Here is a 23,624-nt window from a genome sequence, read left to right as displayed (position 1 = left end):
CATCTGGTGATATCCATGTGTAGTCTTCTTCAATAATATCTTCTAGAGTCAAATCCTCTACATCGATTTCGTCTTGGTAAACTTGCTGTTTGTCAATGCTGCTTTTACTGTCACTTTCAACTACTGTTTTATTCGCCTTTTTTCTTTCTTGATTTTGTAGATTTCTCACCTTTACTTTTCTTATTTTGTTCTTTCTCTTGTATTTCCTTTAAGTACTCTTCTGTTGTTAGGACTTTTGCCATAGAGTCTATCTTTCTTCTTCTTGCTGTTATGTTTGGGGTTCTTCGAGTTTTCTCCAGTAGTAATAATTCAAAGGAGCAAGATGGCTTGGGAGAAGCACTGTTAAATTGATCTGAAACAGACTCAATAAACTGTTCGGTCTGCGGCAGTGGAGTTTCTTCGTCGCAATCTTCGAAAATATAAGTGGATTTTTAAATACCCCATGTTCTTTATATCTAAGTAGCTTTGTAGGATCTAAGCGTTTTGCTCGATATCTGTTCTTATCGCATGGAAATATTCGAACCTTTTCAAAAGAAGATTTAATAATTTCTGCAGATAAACCTTCATTCCAAATGCTACAAATTAAATCACTAAATTCGCTTCTAGATGGTTTTCTCTGATTAAGTCTTTGCCAGTTAATCAAAGCTTCATTCCATTTCAATTTCAATGGACCAAAGAAACATCTGTCAAGCACTTGCAGCAAGTCAGTTGTATGAGCAGGGAGTTTCAATAAAGTTATATTTTTTTGCACAGCCAATTCTATCGTCGATTTATCCAAATAAGTAACATGTCCATCCAGTATGATAAGAAGTGGGCGTTCATGAACCACTGCACAAAACTTTTGGAACCAGTCTTGAAAAATCTGACAAGTCATCTATTTCTTTTCAGAGGCTGCGTAGCATGTATTCGGTAAATCGGCCTTACCTAAAAAACATATTTTTGTTACTAACTATATTTTAACAAAAGGTTGACATCTTATCTTTCCAACTGCTCCATAAATTTTGTCCTTGGAAAATTATTAGAGGAGACAACAAAGTACCACTTCCTGAAATGCAGGCCATTACGGTGGTATTTTCCTTTCCTGGCCCCTCTAAGCTCCTGTGAACTTTCTGACAAATACCAGCAACGCCTTTTATTCTGGTTGGATCGGAAGAAAAACTGGTCACGTTTAAATTCCAGATATGACCGGGCTTGTCTTGCAATTTCAAATCAGAGTACTATGATTTGAAAGTATTTGAAGTATTCAGGCGATCGTAAAAGCCAAAGATGATGAATAGATCACTTCTACATCTTTCCAGTTGCTCAAGATTTTTTGACTTAGTCTATTACGCTTGCAAAAATTTTTAAATCACTCTTTACCAGGCTTTCCTGCCTTAAACTGGGTAGTAAGGTGGTTTTCTTGTACATAGATTTGAACTATTGCTTATATCCCCGGTTTAGTGAGAGCAAACCCCCATTTTGCCATAATTTTTATCTTATCACTTAAGTTTTTTTCAATTTCTTTGGTTAGAGAAGTTTTTCTTCCCTGTTTACCAAGTACACGTGTACGTATTCTCGAAAGAGCAGATTTGTCAATTTTAAACTGTGTAGCTGCACTTCTAAGAGATAAAGTGCCATCTTTCATTAGCATTAGGGCTGTTTCCATGTCTTTTTTGTCGTAGGGGTGCTTTTTGGGAACGTAAACCTTAGGCATTATTCTTAAGGGTATAAAAACTCCGTCTTGTTTTTTAACTGGCACGTGTCTCATTTTTAAACTTGGTGGTCTCGTTTTTCCACCTGTTATTTACTACTTGCTAGCTTGTCAACGAGGGAAGATAGACTAAACTCGTTACGGAATATCAAAGCTGCCTTTGCTATTTTAGAAATCCGATACTTGTCGAGTCTTTAGGATCTCGTACAGCAGCGCAACAGGAAAAGTTCGTATATACAATTTAAAGGTTTTTTTTTTAAGCAAAATTCACATTCAGATGCGATAGTTTTTTCTCATGTTTGTGTTTACGTTTATTTATTATTCATTACATATTTCAATTGTATATATGTGGAAGTAATTCGTAACGTATGTTTTATAAGGTTATTGTTTTTTTGCATTAGGAAAAATTTAATGTCTTGTTTTGACCGAAATTTCGGCTGTCTCATTTTTGCACCACTTGACCCTAAATTTTTTTTGTAGATACAGCGCCATCTATGTGTTGCAGGATCGTCCATGGCCATATGACCATTAGCGAATCTGTGTTTTCTTTAGTTCATTTATAGTGCACTGGTTATCATGGCATACATGTTATCTTGTATTCTTTTCCAGGCATCATTAACTGCATTACGATTTTTATGTTTAGTCATCCAAATGACCGGCTCATTTTTATAAAAATCAGGAAACTGTAACATAACGTCATTTTTTGTCCACTCCATTTTAATTAAAAAAACACACACACACAAATAAAACTTCTGTATGCTCCTGAGGTCTTTGAACACTAAATGAATAGTCGCAGTAACTGCCAATTATTTATACACTTCGTTTGAGCGCCCCTGCAAGTATAGACAAGTATGTACTTCGAAAGTGTACGAATAATCGTGATCCCTTTGACTCGGGTCATTTTTACCGACAACAGATGGAAAACCAACGAGTGACAACGAGTAACAAATAATTGTACGAGTAACCCACTCACACGACATGGTAAGTATACGCAAGTGACGATTATTCGCCAAATACACGAGTCGTTTGATTCCGGGTTTATATATATATATATATATATATATATATATATATATATATATATATATATATATATATATATATATATATTTTTCAAATTATTTTTTCGACCGTACTGTTTTAAATATTGATTTAGAGTATCAGCAATCGGTCAGGAAATAAAACTCTATTTGTTCAGTCTCTCAATATTTCGTCACGATTTTGTGACTTCTTCAGGAGAAAACTGTAAATTTATTAGAATAATTAATGATTATATGTAAACAAAATGAATATTTTAATACTTACAACTATAAGAATGAAAATTTAAATTTTTCTGGCATATCTAAATAAATGACATATTTTTGTTTGATTTTATTAAGGAGTTATTGCGGTTACCATAACTCCTTAATAAAATCAAACAAAAATATGTCATTTATTTAGATATGCCAGAAAAATTTAAATTTTCATTCTTATAGTTGTAAGTATTAAAATATTCATTTTGTTTACATATAATCATTAATTATTCTAATAAATTTACAGTTTTCTCCTGAAGAAGTCACAAAATCGTGACGAAATATTGAGAGACTGAACAAATAGAGTTTTATTTCCTGACCGATTGCTGATACTCTAAATCAATATATATATATATATATATATATATATATATATATATATATATATATATATATATATATATATATATATATATAATATATATATATATATATATATATATAAATATATATATATATATATATATATATATATATATATATATATATATATATATATATATATGTAGATACTTATTTATAATAAAGAAATTAAAATATTTGTAGATTTTTGTCGGCAAGTCCAGACGTATAAGGTTTAAACATTCGTTATATTCTTTAAGGTCACAACCAATTGTTTGCCTCTACATATCACTGTATTTGTCACTGATTTTTATACATATTTATATACATACACGGTTTAGTTGATTGACAATATACAAGGTTTTATTAATTGTCTCTTAGAGACAGACTAAGACCTCAATAACAACTGAGGTTGTAAAAACAATTCGCGCTTTTCCTTAAAGAATATGCTAATGACATTAGCTACAGTGGTAAAGCGAGTTAAACGTACTTATAGCTCGTAATATTGACAGAAACTTTCTACTTTATACTTTCTCTATTACATTATTATTGTTTATTTAAACTGACGCTAGACAATTTTTTGAATTCGAACATTCTTAGTGTCTAAACATTTTAATTTAAGGTTACATAGTTTAATTGGTATTCCCGCCAGTCGCCCAGAAACCCACATTGACAAGTATTTTATATGTTCTACAATAAAAAATATTGTGGAAGTAATATTTGAACCAAATACAGAGGAAAATCTAGATATTTTTCAGAATGTATTAGCTTCTGATATAGTTCATAAAAAGCCAAATAATATAATCTAGAAGTTCCTTAAATTTGGTTCAAATGTAATCTTTATAAGCTACTACGTAATGTATGGTAAAATTGTGTTTTAATTTAAACAAAAATTGTTAAAAATTAATGCAACGATAAAACAATATGTACATAGTGGTCCATAGCGTGCGGTCTATGGATGCAAGGAAAGCATTGCATTTCCCAAATCTAAAATTTATTTTCAGTAGTTAAAACTACATAATCATATTTCAAATTGATTTGTAATAATTCAAATATTTAAAAATAAAATATGTTTTTAATGGCAATTACTGGCAACAACGGACAGTGACTGTCCGCTGTTGCCAGTAATTGCCAGTGTATGTTTGGATGCAATTTCAGAAACGATTCTGTCTGCGCTAGGGCAGAAAACGAAATAAGGACAATGATTTGAAAAGTTGCACGTGGAATGTAAGAAGCCTTTATCAACCTGCAGCTACAGCTCTACTCATACAAGAAATACCAAAGAAATAAAACCAAGGCAGACATCATAGCTTTACTGGAGATGAGATGGATTGGCTCAGAAATCCTGGAACAAAATAACTACAATGTCTACTATAGCGATCACCCTACCCGTCACGAATTTGGTACGGAATTTATTATGAGCAGAAGGAACGTAATTGACTTCAAGGCTGTTGATCAAAGAATATGTCGATTAGGACTTAAAGGAAAGTATGTGTTTGGATGTAAGGGATAGTGATGCGCAATGTATAGCCTCTCCGATCCAAATGTCAACCTCACCTGCCCGTATAATGGTCTTGATCCTGACTATTCGGTGCATCCTGCCACATAAAAAACGAGACTCTGACGTCCGCGAGATTGCCGGTATAAGCAATCCCCCCACTTACTGGCCAACGACTTCGGGCAGATGGGATGGTAAGTGGCAGGGCACTCCTTTGTCCTAGGGTTGGGAAACTGGCCCTAAACGGCATAAGAATACAGAAGGCAACGGGAAACCACTGTATTAAAGATTGTAAGATATCCCTAGTCGAATCATCATAAAATGAGAAGATAGAGTAAGCAGGCGTGTACTTATCATGGGTATCGAAGACCAAGATCCGGCAGGAGTCAGGGCTTTTCAGCGAGTCAACAAGAGATATCCCTACCAGAAAAAGAAAAAAGCAGACCGTCAATTTAAAATTAGAACGTGAAATGTGACCAACATGTTCGAATCCGGAAAAACACACAATGTAATCCAAGAAATGAAAAGATTTAAGGAATATGTAGAGAATATGTGGAGGCCGTTTAGCAGATTAAAGAAGGGAACAGTATAAGGAAGGTAGCAAGGACTTATAATATTTCAAAATCGGCTCTTCAACGCCGTTTGAAGAAATATGATGAAGCTTCCAACAAGGAATGCGTTGTTTTTGTTCTAATTTGATATGTGGTATGGTATTCTCCGAAGAGCAAGAATTGGCTCTAGTAGAATACATCCTGGCTGCAAGTAGAATGCATCATGGTTTAACATCAGTTCAGGTCAGAATTCTAGCATGGCAATATGCAAGTGCCCTGAAATGTAAAGTAGGCAATTCATGGAAAGTTAACCAAATAGCTGGATATGAATGGTTCAAAGGCTTCATGGAACGCCACAAAGAACTTTCGTTACGTTCTCCAGAAGCTACAAGTCTAGGAAGGGCAACAAGCTTCAACAAAACCAATGTTGATATGTTCCTAAATATCTTAAAAACCATCTATGAAAAGTATAATCTCACCCCAGATCGTATATTCAACTGTGACGAAACAGGAATAAGTACAGTCAATATTCCACCCAAGGTTGTGGCTAAGCGTGCTGAAAAGCAAGTAGGACAAGTGACATCGGCTGAAAGGGGGGAGCAAATCACTGACCTAAAGTAAATGCAATAGGAAACGCTTTACCACATGTACTTGTGTTTCCCAGAATCAGATATAAGAAGTTTTTCTTAAATGGTGCTCCTCCAGGCAGCATTGCACTAACTAGCAAGACAGGTTGGATGTCAAGTGAACTTTTTAAACAGAGTCTAGAACACATAATTCATCACACAAAATGCACTAAAGAACAACCAATATTGTTAATTTTAGACAACCACGAGAGTCATGTGGGTTTAAAAGTGATAATGACAGCAAAAAAAAAGGGACTTTTAACGTTTCCACCACATTGTAGTCACAGACTACAGCCCCTCGATGTATTTGTTTTTGCCCCATTTAAAAGTCAATATAACAGAGTTTGTAATGATTGGCTACTGAATCACCCAGGCAAAACCATATCCATCTAGTGCATAAGTGATCTTGTGGGACAAACTTACCCTTTGACTGTAACGCAGAAGGATATTATTGCTGGTTTTCGAAAGACTGGCATCTACTCTTTCAACAGTGAGCCATTCACCGAAGCAGAATTTCTAATGTCTTCAGTAACTGACCGGCCACCTTCATCTGTACAAGCTAATGGTACTTCTTCCTCAGCAGAACAAGAATATCCTGAAATTGACCATACAGCCAGTTCACATCATTCCTTAAAAGATCCTTCTACATCTTTTGAAAAACCATCAACTTCTGAACTGAAAACTCTAACGGCACTCAAGAACTTATAATGCCAATGAAAATCCTGATTACACCTGAGCAAATCCGACCATTTCCTAAAGCTGCACAACGCAAAGAAGCTCGAATAGGAAGGAAGAGAGGCAGAAGTCGTATTTTAACTAGTACACCAGAGAAAGCAGAGGCCGAAAGATTAGCTCTCGAGAGAGAAAGGAAGAAGTCTGATAAATTACCTGTAGCCATCCGCAATATATCTAATAAGAAGAAAGAAAGTTTGTGGAGATTCTGAGTCTTCGTCGGAGGAAGTACAAATTCCATATCGAGATACAGATGATGATCTAGAAATATCTCTGAGTTCTTAGGAGGATGAAATGGATAAGGACGATTTTGTGCTTGTAAAACTTTGTACTAAAAAGACTGTTGTTTATTATGTTGGAAGAGTATTGAAGTGTGATTCATTAGATGAAGTTGAAGTTCAATTCATGCGTAAAAAAGGAGGAATCTGGAAATTTTATTTTCCAAATGTGGGGGGCAATAGCGTTATTGAGAAACAGGATATATTGCTTAAATTACCTGCACCAATATCATCTGGAGGTACAAAGAGAGTAAAATCATTGTTTGTGTTTCCGATTAAATTGTCAAAATACAATGTACAATAAAGAAAAGTTTTTATTGTGTTGAAAAAAACATTTATTACATCCTGTGGTATGGGACATTTGCAGCCCCTCACACTATTCATTATACTTCATTTTAAAGAATACTTATATCAGCCATTTTTTTGGAATTGAGTAGGCCAAAGGGCTATCTAACATATCCTAGCATTATTATTTCACGAGGAGCTAATAAATAATTTAAAAAAGATATTCAAATATTGTCCCACACCTCCCACTTCTCCTTATCTTTTTCGAATCGACAATGTGATAAAGTGTTGTGTCAAACTAAAATGTAAATAATAAGAAATTGTTTTGCAGTAGAGTGATAATGTTAGTGAAACATTTTAAAGCTTCAAGAGACAGGTACATCACTATAATACAGGGAAGATGTTTGTGAAACATTTCAAATTTTGAAGAGATGTGAATGATAATTTAAAATAATTTAATCCTACAATCCAGAAGTCAAAAGCCCCAATTAATTTTGGATTTATAGCCTCATTGATGTTTGTTTGTCTTTAATAACAAATGGGAAATAATCGTAAAAATCGATATCTGTCATATTCTCCCAAACTTCGATGCATGGCTACTTATTGAAATTTGAACATTGTACAGCAATTGTTCTATACAAAGTCCCACGATTATGTCTATTTCGGAGATTGTACAGTAAACGGGTACAATGTTAGAAGTGGACAAGATTGTCCGTGTAATGCTAGGATTGTCTAATTTCGGACATTGCTCCTAACCTATAGATTTAGATGATTCGCCACTTTCTGAGTACTCCTCTGAGCCATGTCTTCATATACCGTATCCATTGTATTCCTACAAGTTGGTACCAAATAATGCTAGACCTGACATTGCGCCCATACTTTAATCCTCAAGAGTTCCCAACCTTTCTGGGATATTGCGTAAGCATACACTTTTTCTCCTGTGCCAACGACGAGATGTGTTTAGATAGAAGAAGATCGAGACGAAGTCTAGAGAACAGACAGCGAAGACAGAAGCTATTAAACCGTTTGATATACCTGTATCAGATTTTAAAAGACAGTATAAAATAAAATATTGTCCGTTAAGAATCGTAGTGGAACTTGTAGAACTTTCAGACTCGGCCCCTTCGCTGCTGCTTCATCTTTAAGTATCCACTCGTACCATTACAATGCATATACCGGACTAATAACGTTAATTACTATTTTCGTTACACAATTTTACCATTTTCGCTTCTATCTTAACGATTCTAAAAAGGCACTTAAGACGTGAAACAAACATTAAACGTTGTTGGAAAACAATGGTTGTGCGTAGTAAACGTTATAGCTCTAACATTATTTACTATTTTACAGCATTTCGTGGGTTATGATAATATCTAATAACACTTAAAAAATGGCTAGTATTTTATTAGATCTCCGCTAAATTTGTTGGGCAGTTGATTATATATTTACAACGTTTATTTTCAAAAAAAGAATAGGTATTATTTGTAACTTTATGTAGACAGTGGGTTTCTGTACCTAGTTCTATTTTAGTTTTAGTTTAGTTTTAATAATTCACAAAAATTATACACAGTTGCCCATCCTATACGCATCGGTTTCTGTACAGAAATCGACTTAATATTAAAGTTTTTTTCTTCATAAGAATATATAATGCCATTGACGCTACAATTTGTTCTTGGACCTAAATAAAAGATTTTTTTTTATTTGAAACACTTATTCCACATCAACCACGCATGGTTATTAGTGAGATGACAAACACAATAGTTTTAATATGATTATGTACATTAAATAGTATAATACAATTTTATATCTCTTAAATAATTTAATACATTTCAATTTTTATCTGTCAGGATGGATTTGAGGTACCGTAATTTCGGGTGACTTTGGCCCGCCAGGGTGACTTTGGCTCATTTTGGGAAAAAGATATTTTAGTAACTAGTGCGTATGTACAATATATTATCATGTAAATTTCATTATACCTCACCATCAGTACCATATTAACTTTAGGAAAATTTTAATAAATCACGGTAATACTGGTTATAATAAGAAAAAAATGAATTTTTAAAATATAGCCATTTTACGTAAGATTTCTTGACTGTAAAAATTGGTTAGCAACCAATAATACTTCCAAGAGTAAGATTAATTGCATAGCTGCACATTGAATATCTGTGAATTCTTACCCGCCCCGCCTGGCGTCAGTATTTCAGTCTAAACGTAGATGCTAATAAGGTCGGTTTTTATTTGCAAAGTGGTACAGAATTTAACGGTTTTCGTTTTCGGGTGACTTTGGCCCAGTTTGTTGAATGTTGGATTTTGGTTATTCGTTGGTTCTTTATTTAAATTGAAGTAAGTAAATGCTGATTTTTAATTTGAATTTAGCCTTGTAACAACTGCAGAGTTTGTTAACTGTATAGAACTAACGACTTTTTTTTAGATGCCCTCAAATTACAAACGTGTTGCTGGTAGTAGAAATTATGGAAATTACAAGACAGACACAGTAGAAAGAAGTCCTATCTCAAAGAAAAGCTGCAATAGAATTCGAAGTGCCAATAAGTACTTTAAAACTTGGCAAAATTGAAGTTTGTGGCAATGGCCCGAAGTCAACGTAAGAAAATCCTACCACCTGGGTAATATTGATTTCACAGAGCCATTGGAACTTGGACATAACCGATATGTCTTTCCAGATTTAAAAACAAGCTTGTAAATTGTTTTATTGTTCATTTTTTGTTTAAAAATGATGTGCTTTGTAAACCGAGGGTCCTATGTAGAGTTTCATTTTAGTTTTAGTTTTTTTTTGTTTGAAATTTAAATAAATATTTTTTTAACTAATAAAATGTTTATTTATTATTCATCTTGTAGGGTGACTTAAGCCCATACACTAATAATCACTGAGAATTAATGAAAAATGTAGCTTGAGACAAAGTCACCCGACACCAGCGGGTGACTTTCCACACCACATTTTTATTTTTTTTTGTAATAAAGTAAGCGCTTCGTTGTGTTTTAGTGTAATTTTTGTAAAAAAGTAGTTAAAGACTCAAATACAAATAAATTAAAAAATATACTTTTATGTATTTAGAATACTGAAATCTACGTTCAAACTTCGAAAGTGAGTCAAAGTCACCCGAAATTACGGTAGTCTGAAATTCCATGCATTCTTCTTTGCTTTTGGAAACATGGGCAGTCAAGCAGGAAGTGTTTCACCGTCAATGAAGTGGAGCAGTTGTGTCAAATTGGTGGTGGATCTTTACTGAATAAAAATTTGTGCGTGACAGCAGTATAACTAATTCTTAAACGGTTTATAATTACTTGATCTCGTCTACTTGTGGGGTTATTCAAAGAACTGTTTACCTTTGGCATATTGGGTTTAATTTGGTTGCTGAATTTTCCCAGTAATTTTGATAAATGTTATTGCAGTGAACTTTAATCAGATGTTTCATGTTACTATAAGGATATTCTGTAATTTTTGTAGTATCTACTAAGTTGGCACGGCTTGTAGTTGCTAGTTGATCTGCTTTTTCATTTCCCTAGATTCCAGTGTGCGATGGTACCCACATGAAAGCTGTGTCCTTTCCCATGGAATGAAGTATTTCTAATTCATTTTTTATTGCTTGTATAGTGGGATTGGTTGTAAAAATTTGCTTTAATTTCAATAACGCATTGAGTATATTACAATTTGTTAATAAGTGTTACTGTAGGAGTAAAAATAAAAGATTATTTGTCCTACTTACGACAGATATTTGTTTTGAGAAAATATTTTATAGGATGGTCAAAATCTTAGGTTGTTCTATTAGCACATTCAAGCTGTAATAACGTAATTATTTTAAATAGTATACTCTAGATTTCATTAGTTTGTCGTATGGCAAATTTACTTAGCTTTCACACTATATTGGGGTTTCCCATACCTATCTCTTTTAATTTTTGAAATATATGCTTAATCGCGGCTTTTTGTCTTATAAATGTACCAATGATGCTATCTCTTCTGTACTACATGAGGTCTATCAAGCACTAAACAATAATCTTTATACTGCCACTGTTTTTTTTTGACTATGTCAAAGCTTTTGATTGTTTAAATCGCTACATTTTGATAAAAAAACTAAATTTCTAGGGAATTCGAGGTATTTCTTTGAATTGGGTCCAATCTTACTTGAGGAATAGGAAACAATTAGTTAGAGCAAACACATTTTTACCAACTGAAGAAATGTCCTACCTACTTTCGGGAGATTGTTTGGAAAGATAATAAATGGAAAAATACATGATGTATTACATCTATCTATTTATACAGCCCTTGCTATCCAATTTTGGACATAAGCCTCCTCTCCCTTCTTCCGTGTCTCTCTATTGTAGGCAGTTTGTATCCACTTCGGGCCTGCGTGTTTCTTCAAGTCATCTGACCATCTCATTTGTGGCCTTCCTCTTTTTGGTTTGTAACTATATGGTCTCCAGTGTATAATCATCTTATTCCATCTGTCGTCTTTCTGTCTTATGGTATGTCCAGCGAAATTCCACTTAAGTTTTGCTATCTGTGTCAATACATCCAAGTATTTCTTTTCTTGTCTGATAGCCTGATCTTCAGCATTTGCCTTTCCATGGCTCTTTGGGTCTTTGCTATTTTTGCCATGTTTTCCTTTGTAAACGTCCAAGTTTGAGAACCGTAGGTGAGAACAGGAAGTATACATTGGTTGAAGACTCTTGTTTTTAAATATTGGGGGTATTTTCTATGTTTTGTATATAGGAAATTTTTCCGAAGGATACCCAAACCAACCATATCCTTCTCTTTATTTCTCCTCCTTATGGTGGGATCGCAAAATTTCCAAAAGTAACAAAAAAAGAATAGGGTAAACCATGGTTGAATGAGTTCTTTTTTATGGCTCTGAAGTATGGACAATTAATGCAGACCAGAAGAGAAGATTGTTGGCAGTTGAAATGGATTATTTGAAAAGTGCTAGAACATCAAGGCTGGAAAGGAAAACCAACGAATCTATCAGAAATAAGATGAATGCTACAGAAACGGTCATTGACAGAATAGAAAGAAGAGGTTTAAAATGGTTTGGCACCTATTGAGAATGCCTGACGAACGTTGGCCCCAAAAACTTCACAGATGGAAGCCCCTGGGAGAAGAAAAAGCGGTAAACCTCGACGCTCATGGAATGAAGGAATTAGAAGAGCGATGGAATCGAGAGGTTTGGAGGAGGAGCATGCCTTGGACCGGGTGGATTGGCGGAGGAAAACGGGAATACGGCGATAGCCGTCTCCAAAATGTATTGTATTTACAAGTTGGATCCTGTAATATATATGTGAGTGCTTTTTCATGAAGGACTCTGCAATGTAGAAACTCATGTCACTCACCCCACTCAATGGGGTGAACAGAAACAGCAGGTTTTAATTTTTTTTCTTGAACTTAAAAGAAAAAACAATGGTGTAGGTTTATAGAGGACTGCAAGGCCCATAAACTAAGGCAGCTTTCAATTCCTTACATCTCATAATACTTTACTATATTTATGTTCAAAGTTAAAACTGTTTCTATTTTTACGGTACCGTTAATTGTAAAAACTGAAACCCTCCCTATTGCAAATAATGTATAAAAAATAAATACTATATCAAAAACATAAAAATAGGATAAAAATTTATAAAATAAACAAAAACAAACATAATAGGTTTTAAAAATATATTAAAAAAAGAAAATAAAACAAAAAACAAACAAAAACAACTGGAATGTAAAAATATGTTTTATAGTACCTACGTCGAGCACTCACTTTTTCGATGACAGACCAAAGCTAAAAATTTTAAAAATCGTTTGAATCCATATTAAACTTCGGCTTAGTATTAAATATTAATAAAAAGTACAAATGACACGTAAAATTGTTCTACATTTTAATAACATTTAAGAAAACAAAGCGTAGTCTGTCAGTGGAAAAGTTAAAATCCTAACACATCACATTAATAGTGACGTCACTATCATTCTTTCTCAAGTTAGTTGCAGCCCTTGACTTGAAACAAATCTAATAGTTGTACTAATCTCAAAACTTCTAATTAACGAACTTAAACCGTTTATTTAAAATCAAAGCTAACAAGTAACCTTGAAAAAATGACATAAGTACTTCACATTAATGGTGCGTATTATTTGAAATACATTTCCCTGTGAAATATTATTGTTTTTAGTTGATTTTACAAAATATCAATAATTAAAAACAAATTATACAATTTAACTTGTACAATATTATTTTTTACAAATAAACGATACGATAAACAAGGTAATAATAATGTATAATTGTTTTAACCTCATATTAAAAAAATCAATTTAGATATATTACAGTCTACTTCCAAAACATTAAAGATATTTTTGCAGAAAGTATTGAGAAACAACAAGAAAACATATATTTAAATAATAATTACCAATCTGAAAATAATATTTATAAAAGACAATTATTTTATTTGTTTAAAAACCGGTAACGAAGTAGTTAAAAAACAGTGGAGTTCGGTTTTTCTGTAATTCGTCATCAGGCGGGAGTTTGAGCTGTAGCACCAAAAGGAGGACGGTATACAGGTATGATAACTAAAAAACGTTTTGTATTCGTAAATTTACATTACTGTCTAGCTTTAGTGATTTCCAAGAATTTTCATCGAAAAATCTGTCCAGGGAATCCTTAGACAAGTAATAACAAAACAAAGACTCGCAGTATTATGTGGGAAACTATGTACAGCACACAGGGATTCTCTAATACCTACATAATAAATATATATTAACCCAATTATCCACTACCAGCAGTCAAATATTTTCTGCAGTTCAGGAAACGACACAAAGAATTAGAGCAAAGATTATCAAAGATTTCTGATTAAGCAGAACGTAGACGTGAGAGTTATAGACCTATTATTGTACTTAAAAACATCAAGTTCAAGCTCCTTAAATTCATTCTGAAGCGGGTCTCCTAACATCAGTGGACTAGTTTTAATTTTGTATGACATGTATCTATGTATTTGATTTATACAACTAAGAGAAGAATGATCAAAATAAAACAGGAGCAACTATGGAATAGGATGAAAAATGTTATTTTATAAGTTGACAGAAGAAGGAAACCTAAGATTCTATAGAATGAAAGGAAAACTTGGTAAGAAATGAAAAGATTTACGAATGATAACCGAAATAACATTAAGATTTGACTTTATATTCCATTACTACTAGATTTTAAAGTAGATAAATATTGCAGTTGCAAAAAAATTCGAATTAATAATTTTACTATTAGATATGCAACCCAAATTTCGAACACAATTTTATAGTACTTTTTGTTATTACTTTTCGTCTTTTACTTGTTTTTAATCGTTTCAAATCGGCCAATGCCCACCAATTTGGATTTTATGCTATTGTTTGAAAAACGTCTTTGTGAAGTGGGACTTGGCCACGAACCAGCTAAACTACTCACATGGAAGAGAATCAGCCAGTCCGCTAATCCATCGAACCGACTGTTTTTGTTTCAATTAGAAGTCCATAAAAAGAAAATTAAAAAAAAAAGTATTTTGCACGCGAAGGATCGTCAACGAACCAGCTATGATAATTCTTGTTGCACATCCTAATGGTCAAAACTTACTTATATAAAGTATGTAGTAAATAAAAACGATTCATTGTTATTGTTAAAGGTTAGAGCACATATTTTTCATTATCTCGTAATGTTATTGCAGAGAAGAGAAGAGAAGGTGCAAGTGATAAGAAGATTTGGTGTATATCCTTAGATAATGTCAAAATGAGAGAATTGCCATTTAAAGTTATTCTATAATATAGATGAACTAACCACTATCTCCATTCAAGGTCAAGGTATCTGTTGAAATTAAAACCCTTAATTGTGAAATCAATTTAGCCGTATCCTCTTAAATTTGTCCAGATTATGTTCTTTAATATTTCATAGTTAGTGTGTCAATTAAAATAATCACCTAAATAAGTAACTAGATAATAAAAGGCAGGATTGTTTCTGGAAATTTTGGCTATTGTGAAATTGACAAGCAAATAGTAAATGACTGCAAATATATAGATACGCCCTGCGATATTTTTTTAGGTTAGAGACTTAAGTGAATTTTTTAGATTATATCAGGAACAATTCAGTAATAAAATTAAAGGGTAGGTCTAAATTGATCTGCTAGTTGGGGGATTCGATTTGACATATACCTTGTTCTTGAATGAAGATTATATTTATTTTACCTATACGTATAGGTACTATAACTTTAAGGGCATGGCAAACTTTGACTATTTCGCCCTATTCGTCAGATATACTGACATTGAGAACTAAATGTTAAAGAATGATCTGAAGAAGTGAGTGATTTAGATCATTATAATCGACACGAATGTTTGAAAAAATATTAAAATCAATATTCGTTATTTTAAAAATATATTATCATATGGTAACAGCTACATTGTTATGTTATAGCATATTACATTGCTATGTAAGTAAATTTTGGTCAGATCTCTACTAATATCCGGACACGGGTGATGTAATTTAATATATTGTCGCAAATACTAATGTCTTATTGCAAATTTCAAGGCATAAAATTAATTCTTAATTTGTCAACTGCAGAATAGAGTAAGTATTGATATTAAAGGGTAGATTACAAATTCTTCTTTGCCATGGTTAATACGTGTTTAACGTAAAATAAACTATTTGGCGAGTATGTATTTTTATATTAAGCGTTATCGTATGGTAACACGAGTTTTTATATTAGAAGAAGCTATACATAGTTTATGCCGTTATTTATAATGCTGAGGAAATTTTTATAGAGCCACCAAGTTAAAACGTTCTCACTTATGAAGACTCAGGTGAAGAGGACAATGGGTATGTTGACAATCCAAACGGGCAGGAGCTAACAACGTAAGTTGTAGTATAAGGTCACAAAGGCAACAAAGACAGTGGAAGTGGAAGTAAAAACAAGAAATAGAACTATTTTGAAACATATGAAAGTTACCAAAACAAAAATTTGCCTGACCAAACGAAACCAAGCTGACTTGAATATAGGAGATTTCTGCCACAAAAACGATTTTCAAATGCTTTAAATACACTATTGTTGGTGCACTGTTTTTGAAAAACCCAAATACCACAATCACCCGGGATGAAATGAAATTTTTTGGTCTTCTCCGTTTATCAGGATATTTAGAATTATCTAGTTGAGACTTATATTAGGGGTCTCAATACACTTGATGAATATACTATTTTTTTTTTTGAAAACATTTACTGAACAAAATCTTTATTTTGAAGAATACATGATAAACTATTTCAGTACCCATACTTATGAACAGTTTATTTATATATTTTATTATTAGATTAGGCTGTAAAATGTGGTATCTGAACACTCCATCGGGATATTATATGGTAAATTTTGATGCATGTCCAGGTAAAACCTTCAAATGATTCACATTTGGAGAAGAATTTGAAAAAATCCTATCTCTAAATGGAAAAACATGGTCCAAAAATTCCTGAAAGTGTCAAAAGTTCACCATTCAAATATTTATTTTGATCAAACTGGATCAATTCGAAAAAATCGGTCGGAAAAGATCTCATGAAACAGATATTGTCGCGAAATGGATAGAAAATATTAATATAATAGAATAATAATGGAATGGATTGGAATAAATCTCGTCAAATGAGATTTATTAAGCGAGAATATTCAAGATATGAGATAGGTATAATATGCAAGAAGTGGTTGTGGGCATTATTCACGAGGATGTTACAAGTTTCTATAGTGAATGCCTTACATATTTACAGGAAAACATAAGCTTATTTTTATTGGACATTAACAAGTTGCAAATATGGAGCAAAATAAGCTTCTAGATTACACAAAACAGCCTTAATGACATATGATATAAATGGAGAGGCATTTACTTGTACCAAATACATCGAGTTAGAATCTATGGAGAGGGCATCACGTGACTAAAAAAGACCTCACTTCGGCCATATTGTTAAGATTGTTTTGCCACTTTTGACAGATCGTATATGTTTGTTTACTTTTGTTGTTTTTCGAATATTTTTAGTTTTATAATAGTTTTATAGAAACTGTAATAATATATTGTGATAGTGCATAATAATGGTTTCTTGTTCTCAACGTAGTTGCAGTAGCAGAAGCAATGTTAATAAAAAAGCTTCAGGAATAAAGTTCTACAGGTTAGTATACAAATATGTAAACAAAGTAATGGCCCGTACTTCAGAGAATAAATTAATAGTATTTGACTGTATTAATTTATCTTTATGTATAATATATCGTGTTTTTAGTGTTTACCGCGGGATAAATAAATCATAGTTTATTAAAAATGTACTGCACTGTTTTAGATTATGTTTAAATATTCTGAATAACTAGTTATATTTTTATAGTAGTTTTAATATTATTGAGTCCGGCCATGATCTCACCGCCATATTGGTATCATCGTTAGCCACGCCTACCTACGCCGTTTTTAATACACACGTTAATATGCTCATAGCTTCTCCATAGATTCTCACTCGATGACCAAATGTAAACAAAATTGGCAGATTCGCAAGTGAAAAATACGAACAAAATGTTGAAATTGTGATGTTAGACTATGTATAGAATGCAAAAAATTATTCCATACCAAATAATTGTATACCACATATTAGCCTAAAATTACTATATGGTAGCCGTCTTATTTTGGAAGGAAAATGTTTTTTTAAATATTTATTCTTTCAACATTTTCTTCTTGGAAAATTAAAAATAATTTTACGGCAATACAGGGCTAATGTGTTTGCTAAGAATTTATACCATAAACAATATTTTAACAGTGTCGGTTTGGCAGAGATTTTGGTTATGTGAGCCCATATACATAGCTGATTGACAGCTCACTATCATTCTTCCTACAACAAATAAATAGTTTCAAAAGGCCTCAAATGTCTCTCTTTACTCCACTGCCAACAATTAAGTTTAAAATACCCTAAAAAGTATTCCTGTTTTTAAAACAGGATACAAACAAATAATATAAGCCATTTTTTACTTTCTAAAAACATTCTCTAATTAAAATATAATATAAAAAATTTAATTAAAATTTCTTGTAGGTATTTCAGCTGCGAGGAAATCATTTACATGAACATTTCTTTAGTTTTAAAGAAGAAATATTAATAAGTTAGAGAAAACAACACATTGTAAATTGAGCAAACTGGCAAAGACAGAAGGTTACAGTAAATAAATTAGAAATAACCAAAACAAAAAGAAAGATCTTAATAATAAATCAATTAAATGGAATATAATTTTTACAATCGCTTAGATTTGGCGTTATTTTGTAACATTTACTTGGTGCAACTCATAGAAACCAGCAGTTTTACTAAAAAATTTAAAAAGGCGTCATCCGGAGCTACATATTGTTCAAGGAGTGTAAACTTTCGAGTCCAGTGTCTTCGTATGTTGTACATACTTTACCGTACGTCGGATTGAAAAATCGGTCGTTGAAAACAAAGTAAACACAGCCCCGAAAACAAGCCAAATTCTTCAATTCCGACTCAGGCCAACTTATACAACCGGAAACTCAAACTACACAAACCCTAAATATACAATAAATGACAATAATGTCATTCGACTTCGAAAAGACAACCTTCAAAATCAACATCAAGTCGGGCAAAAGGACATTTTAACTAGCAGACTACACGGTAAGACCAGAACATTTAATCTCGAAGAATAGTGCAGTTGTTTGCATTCTGACTTTTGATGTAGGAAACATAAAATGACCATTTATTTAAATAGTAAGTGAGTAAATCTTGTATTTAATTTGCCATTCTCTGACAAGTAGTTCTATGACAAAAAAAAAGATAACAGAAATTTAAGTTGTTTAAGCATTAGAAATTCGTCACTAACTTCATTCTTCCTTGTAGTGTAGCGAATTTCGAAGGATCATTAAAGAACACTGTAATGTGTCGAAAATTCGATATGTTACATTTTATTTAAAATTCTTTTATTTTACTAAATTTTGTATAAAACTCAGTATTTTCGTTTAATTTTCTAAGAAATCATTTTATGATGTTTTCCGTAATATTTTTCACCGCCCAGGGCCATTCAACTACCTGCATAATGCGCTTTAAAAGGTTTTAGCGAAATGGCGCCAAAGATTCCGTTACGTTTTGTTTGCAAATATTCTAAATAATCTCTTTTAAAGGTATTGACACAATGTCGCCAAGATTTCGTTGTAGTATTTGTTCGGAAACAATCTGGGACACTGATAAGGGCCACCTAAGAATTCTGAATATTGTGGTTCAAATTCGGAAACGGTACTTTGCTCAGAAAATTTTTGTGCTTGTATAAAAAGATCCATCTTTCCAGATGTACGTATAAAATTTATTTGCAAGGTTCCAAGTGAACATATTGCGAGAGATAATGAGGTACGACGCATTCCACAGATGGAAGCACAAAAGACCCAAACAACAAATAGTAGAATAAAATCATAATACTAGAGAGAAAATTAACAATCACACCAGAGAGAAAACAAAACACCAGAGAGAAAACACTTCAAAAAACAACACAACGCACAATGAAGATAGTTCGTAGCTCATAACCCTCGTGGACAATCGCAACGTACAGCGTGGATTCAGTTAATTTTAAGTAGATCATTTATTATATTAATATGCACTAATTCTGATTTTATGTTTCAGGCATCCTACAAAAAAAAATCCAAAAAACAACAAAAAACGGCTTCGGCCACCAAAAAAATCAAAAAACTACTAACAAAAACCGGCGCAAGCCACAAAAAAAAAATATTAACAAAAACCACTAAAAACTCGGGCATGTAGGGCCCAACCCCTTGAGCACCAAGTCGCTGAACTGAGCCTAGCTCAGAGCGGAGACTTGAGGCCCAAGTAAGCAATTTTAGTTCGCGGATAAGCCACATTAAGATAACAGGAATATAGCGACAATGCGCTGTCCTGAGTTTTAAATTCGGTTAGGAAACCATGTTGGGGTTCTATTACCCAGGATCTCCACATGAAGAGCATTTGGCTGATAGTTGTGCCCCTATCGCGCATCAGAGTGCTATAGGGAAAAGGGATGGTCTGGAGCATTGTAGCGAGGTGGAGTGACTCCTGTTTTTACTCGAGTTAATACACCTCGCTCCAATGAATTGTCACACCCGAACGTAATTCTTAGGGGTGAACATTTCTCAAAGGCTGGGTTTAATTAAATTGCCTGCTTGCTTGGTTCCAACTGAGTGGAAGGTGTTATAGTCCTTAGACCATGATAGGCAGATTGTACTGTACCGCGAAAAGTAGAAATGAAGACTCAAAAGCAACTACTTATTTCTCTACGTAAGTACGTCTTTTATTCTGTCGTTTATCGGTGACTCCTCACTTTTTATTACTCTTTAAGCTTCGGTTTCCCAAGAATGTCCGCTTGAATGAGCCGATAAAGCTGAACGCAAAATGAATCCGCAGAACAATGTTCCGTCGCCTACAGTGACTTAAAACGACGATTTCTACTGAAATGTGTCAGTCAGTCGAAATGATTATACAGAGCTCTATTATTAGTGATGAAAAAGATTATTATTAGAGTAAAAATTATTCGACATTTAAGTTAATACTTGAACCTAAATTATATACCGAATTTCGGTAGTATTTTAACTGAACTAAAGAATTTGTAACAACAGTTTTATCTTTGACATAATATGACATATATAGATACATGTTTTTCTTCAATTTTATACAAACGCTCCCAATGTTTATGGCGGTTTTTACTGCTGAATATCCACTAAACGTGGCTGAACGACAGCGGAAACCAAAAATTCTGCAGAATTTCCGCCGACCGCAGTTAAGGAGCTTCCGTTGACGGAGCTTCCTAGGAAACAGCAAATTTAGTGAACCACAAAAAATAAATGAAATGATCGCTTGCTACATTCTTCTAGGCGATTTCATGGCAATCCTTATTTTGTCTGCAACAATGCGGAAAATCTTCTCAAATATTGTGTTAAATGAGGTTCTGAGGTTCTTTAACCAGGACGTTCTTCTTCCTGAACCTTGCCAAATATTATTGCTGGCAGGATGGCTTGTAAGCTACATTGCTGCTGTAAGCTGCTTGTATAGCAAAAGGTAAAACTTTTTTTCTATTCATCAGTTATTGCTCCTCCATGGTCGAAGAACAATAATTCAATCTATTCAATCACAATATAATACAGCGTATCAAAGGAAATGTATGGTGTATAAAATTGAAAAGCTGCGACAATCTAATTTGCCAGATTTATCGACCACGTGACCTAAATGACTAATAAGAAGGTCACGTTTTTGAAACCCGCCCCATTAGACAGTACTATCTTGAATTACATGTCAATGAATATACAAGACTAGTTAGGTTAGGTTAGGTTATGTTTTCTTTCATTTGTCAGTCTACACAAAAGTCTATACTCCCTGATATATAAATAGAGTTCTACTTCTCGTGTATTATAGAATAATACTGAATTCTATGAGATGCCTAAGGTAAATACACACGAAGCAGATTTTACAAAGTTTTGCTTAGCACCTACTAAATACAGTACCTTTCACCGGTACGTTTATGCTGACCTGCATAATAAATCATTTCGGGTCCACTGATGTTTAACAGGCTATACTGGCGGTAGTGGTATAAATTATCCGTCTTTGGATCATACTTTCGAACACCCCCTTCGTGTATGCCTACCTGACGATTTTGTTTTATAAAATTCGAGAAGTTTTTTAAGTGAATAGTGAATACAAAAATAACGCCAAATAACATTTTAATGTAACAATATATGTACAACTTCTCTCAGAAAGTTTATGTGTAAAAAGATCAATTAGAAAAACAATTACTTTTCTATAAGGTGGGTTCATTATTTTTCCGAAATCTCAAGCAGATACTACAAATACCTAGTAGTAACCATAAAATTAAAATGCCCTTTGATCAAATAATGAAACATCCCATATTCCGTCTTTTTACACATAAACTCTCCGATATGCCCTGTACAAGTTTTGAACGCGGTTGGTTATCAGGTGCTTGCTGATTTTATAAACTGTTTTTATTTCCCTATGAACCGAATTCAATCACCACATTTAAATTAAGTAAATTGTCCATCTTGATGGAATTTTCTAGAAAAAAACTAATTATAAACTAGTATCACTATGACTTTATCCTCTGGTGGATTTCAGTTGTACCGTTAACGTAGTATTCACTAACTTTACTAACTCCATTTTTATGGACGCCATTTGTGTGGCCGTTGGTGTAACCGTTCTGGTGGCCGTTTTGAGTTTTGGCTTTACCGTTGAGCTCTTTACTTCTCATTTTTCTGGAATAGGTTTGGTTGTAGAACTCTTTGAAGAGGAAGAAGAACATGACAGCGTGCATGCCTATCCACCACACGAACGCTCTAGGGTAGTTGCAGTCGGTGAAGAGAAGTTGGAACGCATGGACCATGATAGCAACGAATTGTACCTAAAAATATTAATTTTTATTAAGATAAAACAATAATCTTACACTTTATAGTCTTTAAATGAATAAATTGGGGAGGGGAGAACTGTTTATATCAAGTTGGTCATTCAGAATTATACATGTATTTTTTCATTTGTTAATTTCCATAGATTCTAATAATGATAGCTGAAGACCTTTATTTTGAATGTGAAGAATTTGAAATTAAAAATAAATAATATGAAAAATAATTTGAAAATAAAAGAGTGATTATGATCTACGATCTATCTAAGATGAAGTGCGTAAGAAGAATCTGTTTTTGTACTATTGAAAGCCTTTTTATGGTCTGCTATCCGTTTGTTAAAGGTTCTAGCCGTTTGGCCCATGTTTTTTCTTCCTGAAATGCATGTGCTTCGGGCTCTATCATATAGGGAAATGATAATTCCTTTTTTTTAGATATGTAGATGATGCTCCATCGGGATTCACAGACCAGAAGCATTGAATAATATTTAAAGGCAGGAAAAAGTAAGGGGTACTGATTGTTAATGATAAAGAACACAAAAATCATTTAATTATACAAATGCTTATAGAGTACTATAAACTTTAGTTTCAGATAAACTAGATCAAAATACAAGAACTATTGGGCTTCATAATGTTGATAGAGTTAGTAGTATATATATATATATATATATATATATATATATATATATATATATAAAGTTAATTTAAATTTCAAACAGTTTATAATACTCAAGGGGTTATTAAAAAAAAGGATTATATTATTTACCATTTGGAATGCTGTAAGGTATTTCTTCCACCATAGATATTTCTGCATATGTGGTCCCATCGCGGACAACATATAGTACGTGTACATAATAATATGAACAAAAGTGTTGATAAAGCCAAAGAATGTGCTGTGGCCACCTAAAAAATAATATTTTTGAATGTTTACTACATAATCTAT

General features: G+C 33.0%; 1 protein-coding gene across 5 annotated transcripts in view; it reads right to left on the bottom strand.

Moving 5' to 3' along the window:
- Nucleotides 1-12,939: 12,939 nt before the first annotated feature.
- LOC140436514 (very long chain fatty acid elongase AAEL008004-like) overlaps nt 12,940-23,624 on the bottom strand; it is a 227,647-nt gene continuing 216,962 nt past the window's right edge. For all 5 annotated transcript variants that reach the window (XM_072525391.1, XM_072525388.1, XM_072525390.1 and 2 more), the window contains 2 exons: nt 23,448-23,584; nt 12,940-22,687 (listed from right to left, as the gene is read on the bottom strand). In XM_072525391.1, the coding sequence (XP_072381492.1) occupies nt 22,376-22,687; nt 23,448-23,584 (449 nt within the window). In that variant the 3' untranslated portion in view covers nt 12,940-22,375. The remainder of the gene's footprint in view (nt 22,688-23,447; nt 23,585-23,624) is intronic.

Source organism: Diabrotica undecimpunctata, chromosome 3, assembly GCF_040954645.1.
Source record: "Diabrotica undecimpunctata isolate CICGRU chromosome 3, icDiaUnde3, whole genome shotgun sequence".
NCBI classification, from domain to species: Eukaryota; Metazoa; Arthropoda; class Insecta; order Coleoptera; family Chrysomelidae; genus Diabrotica; species Diabrotica undecimpunctata.
Note: the sequence above shows the minus strand (reverse complement) of the source record. Positions and strands in the feature narration are given on the sequence as shown.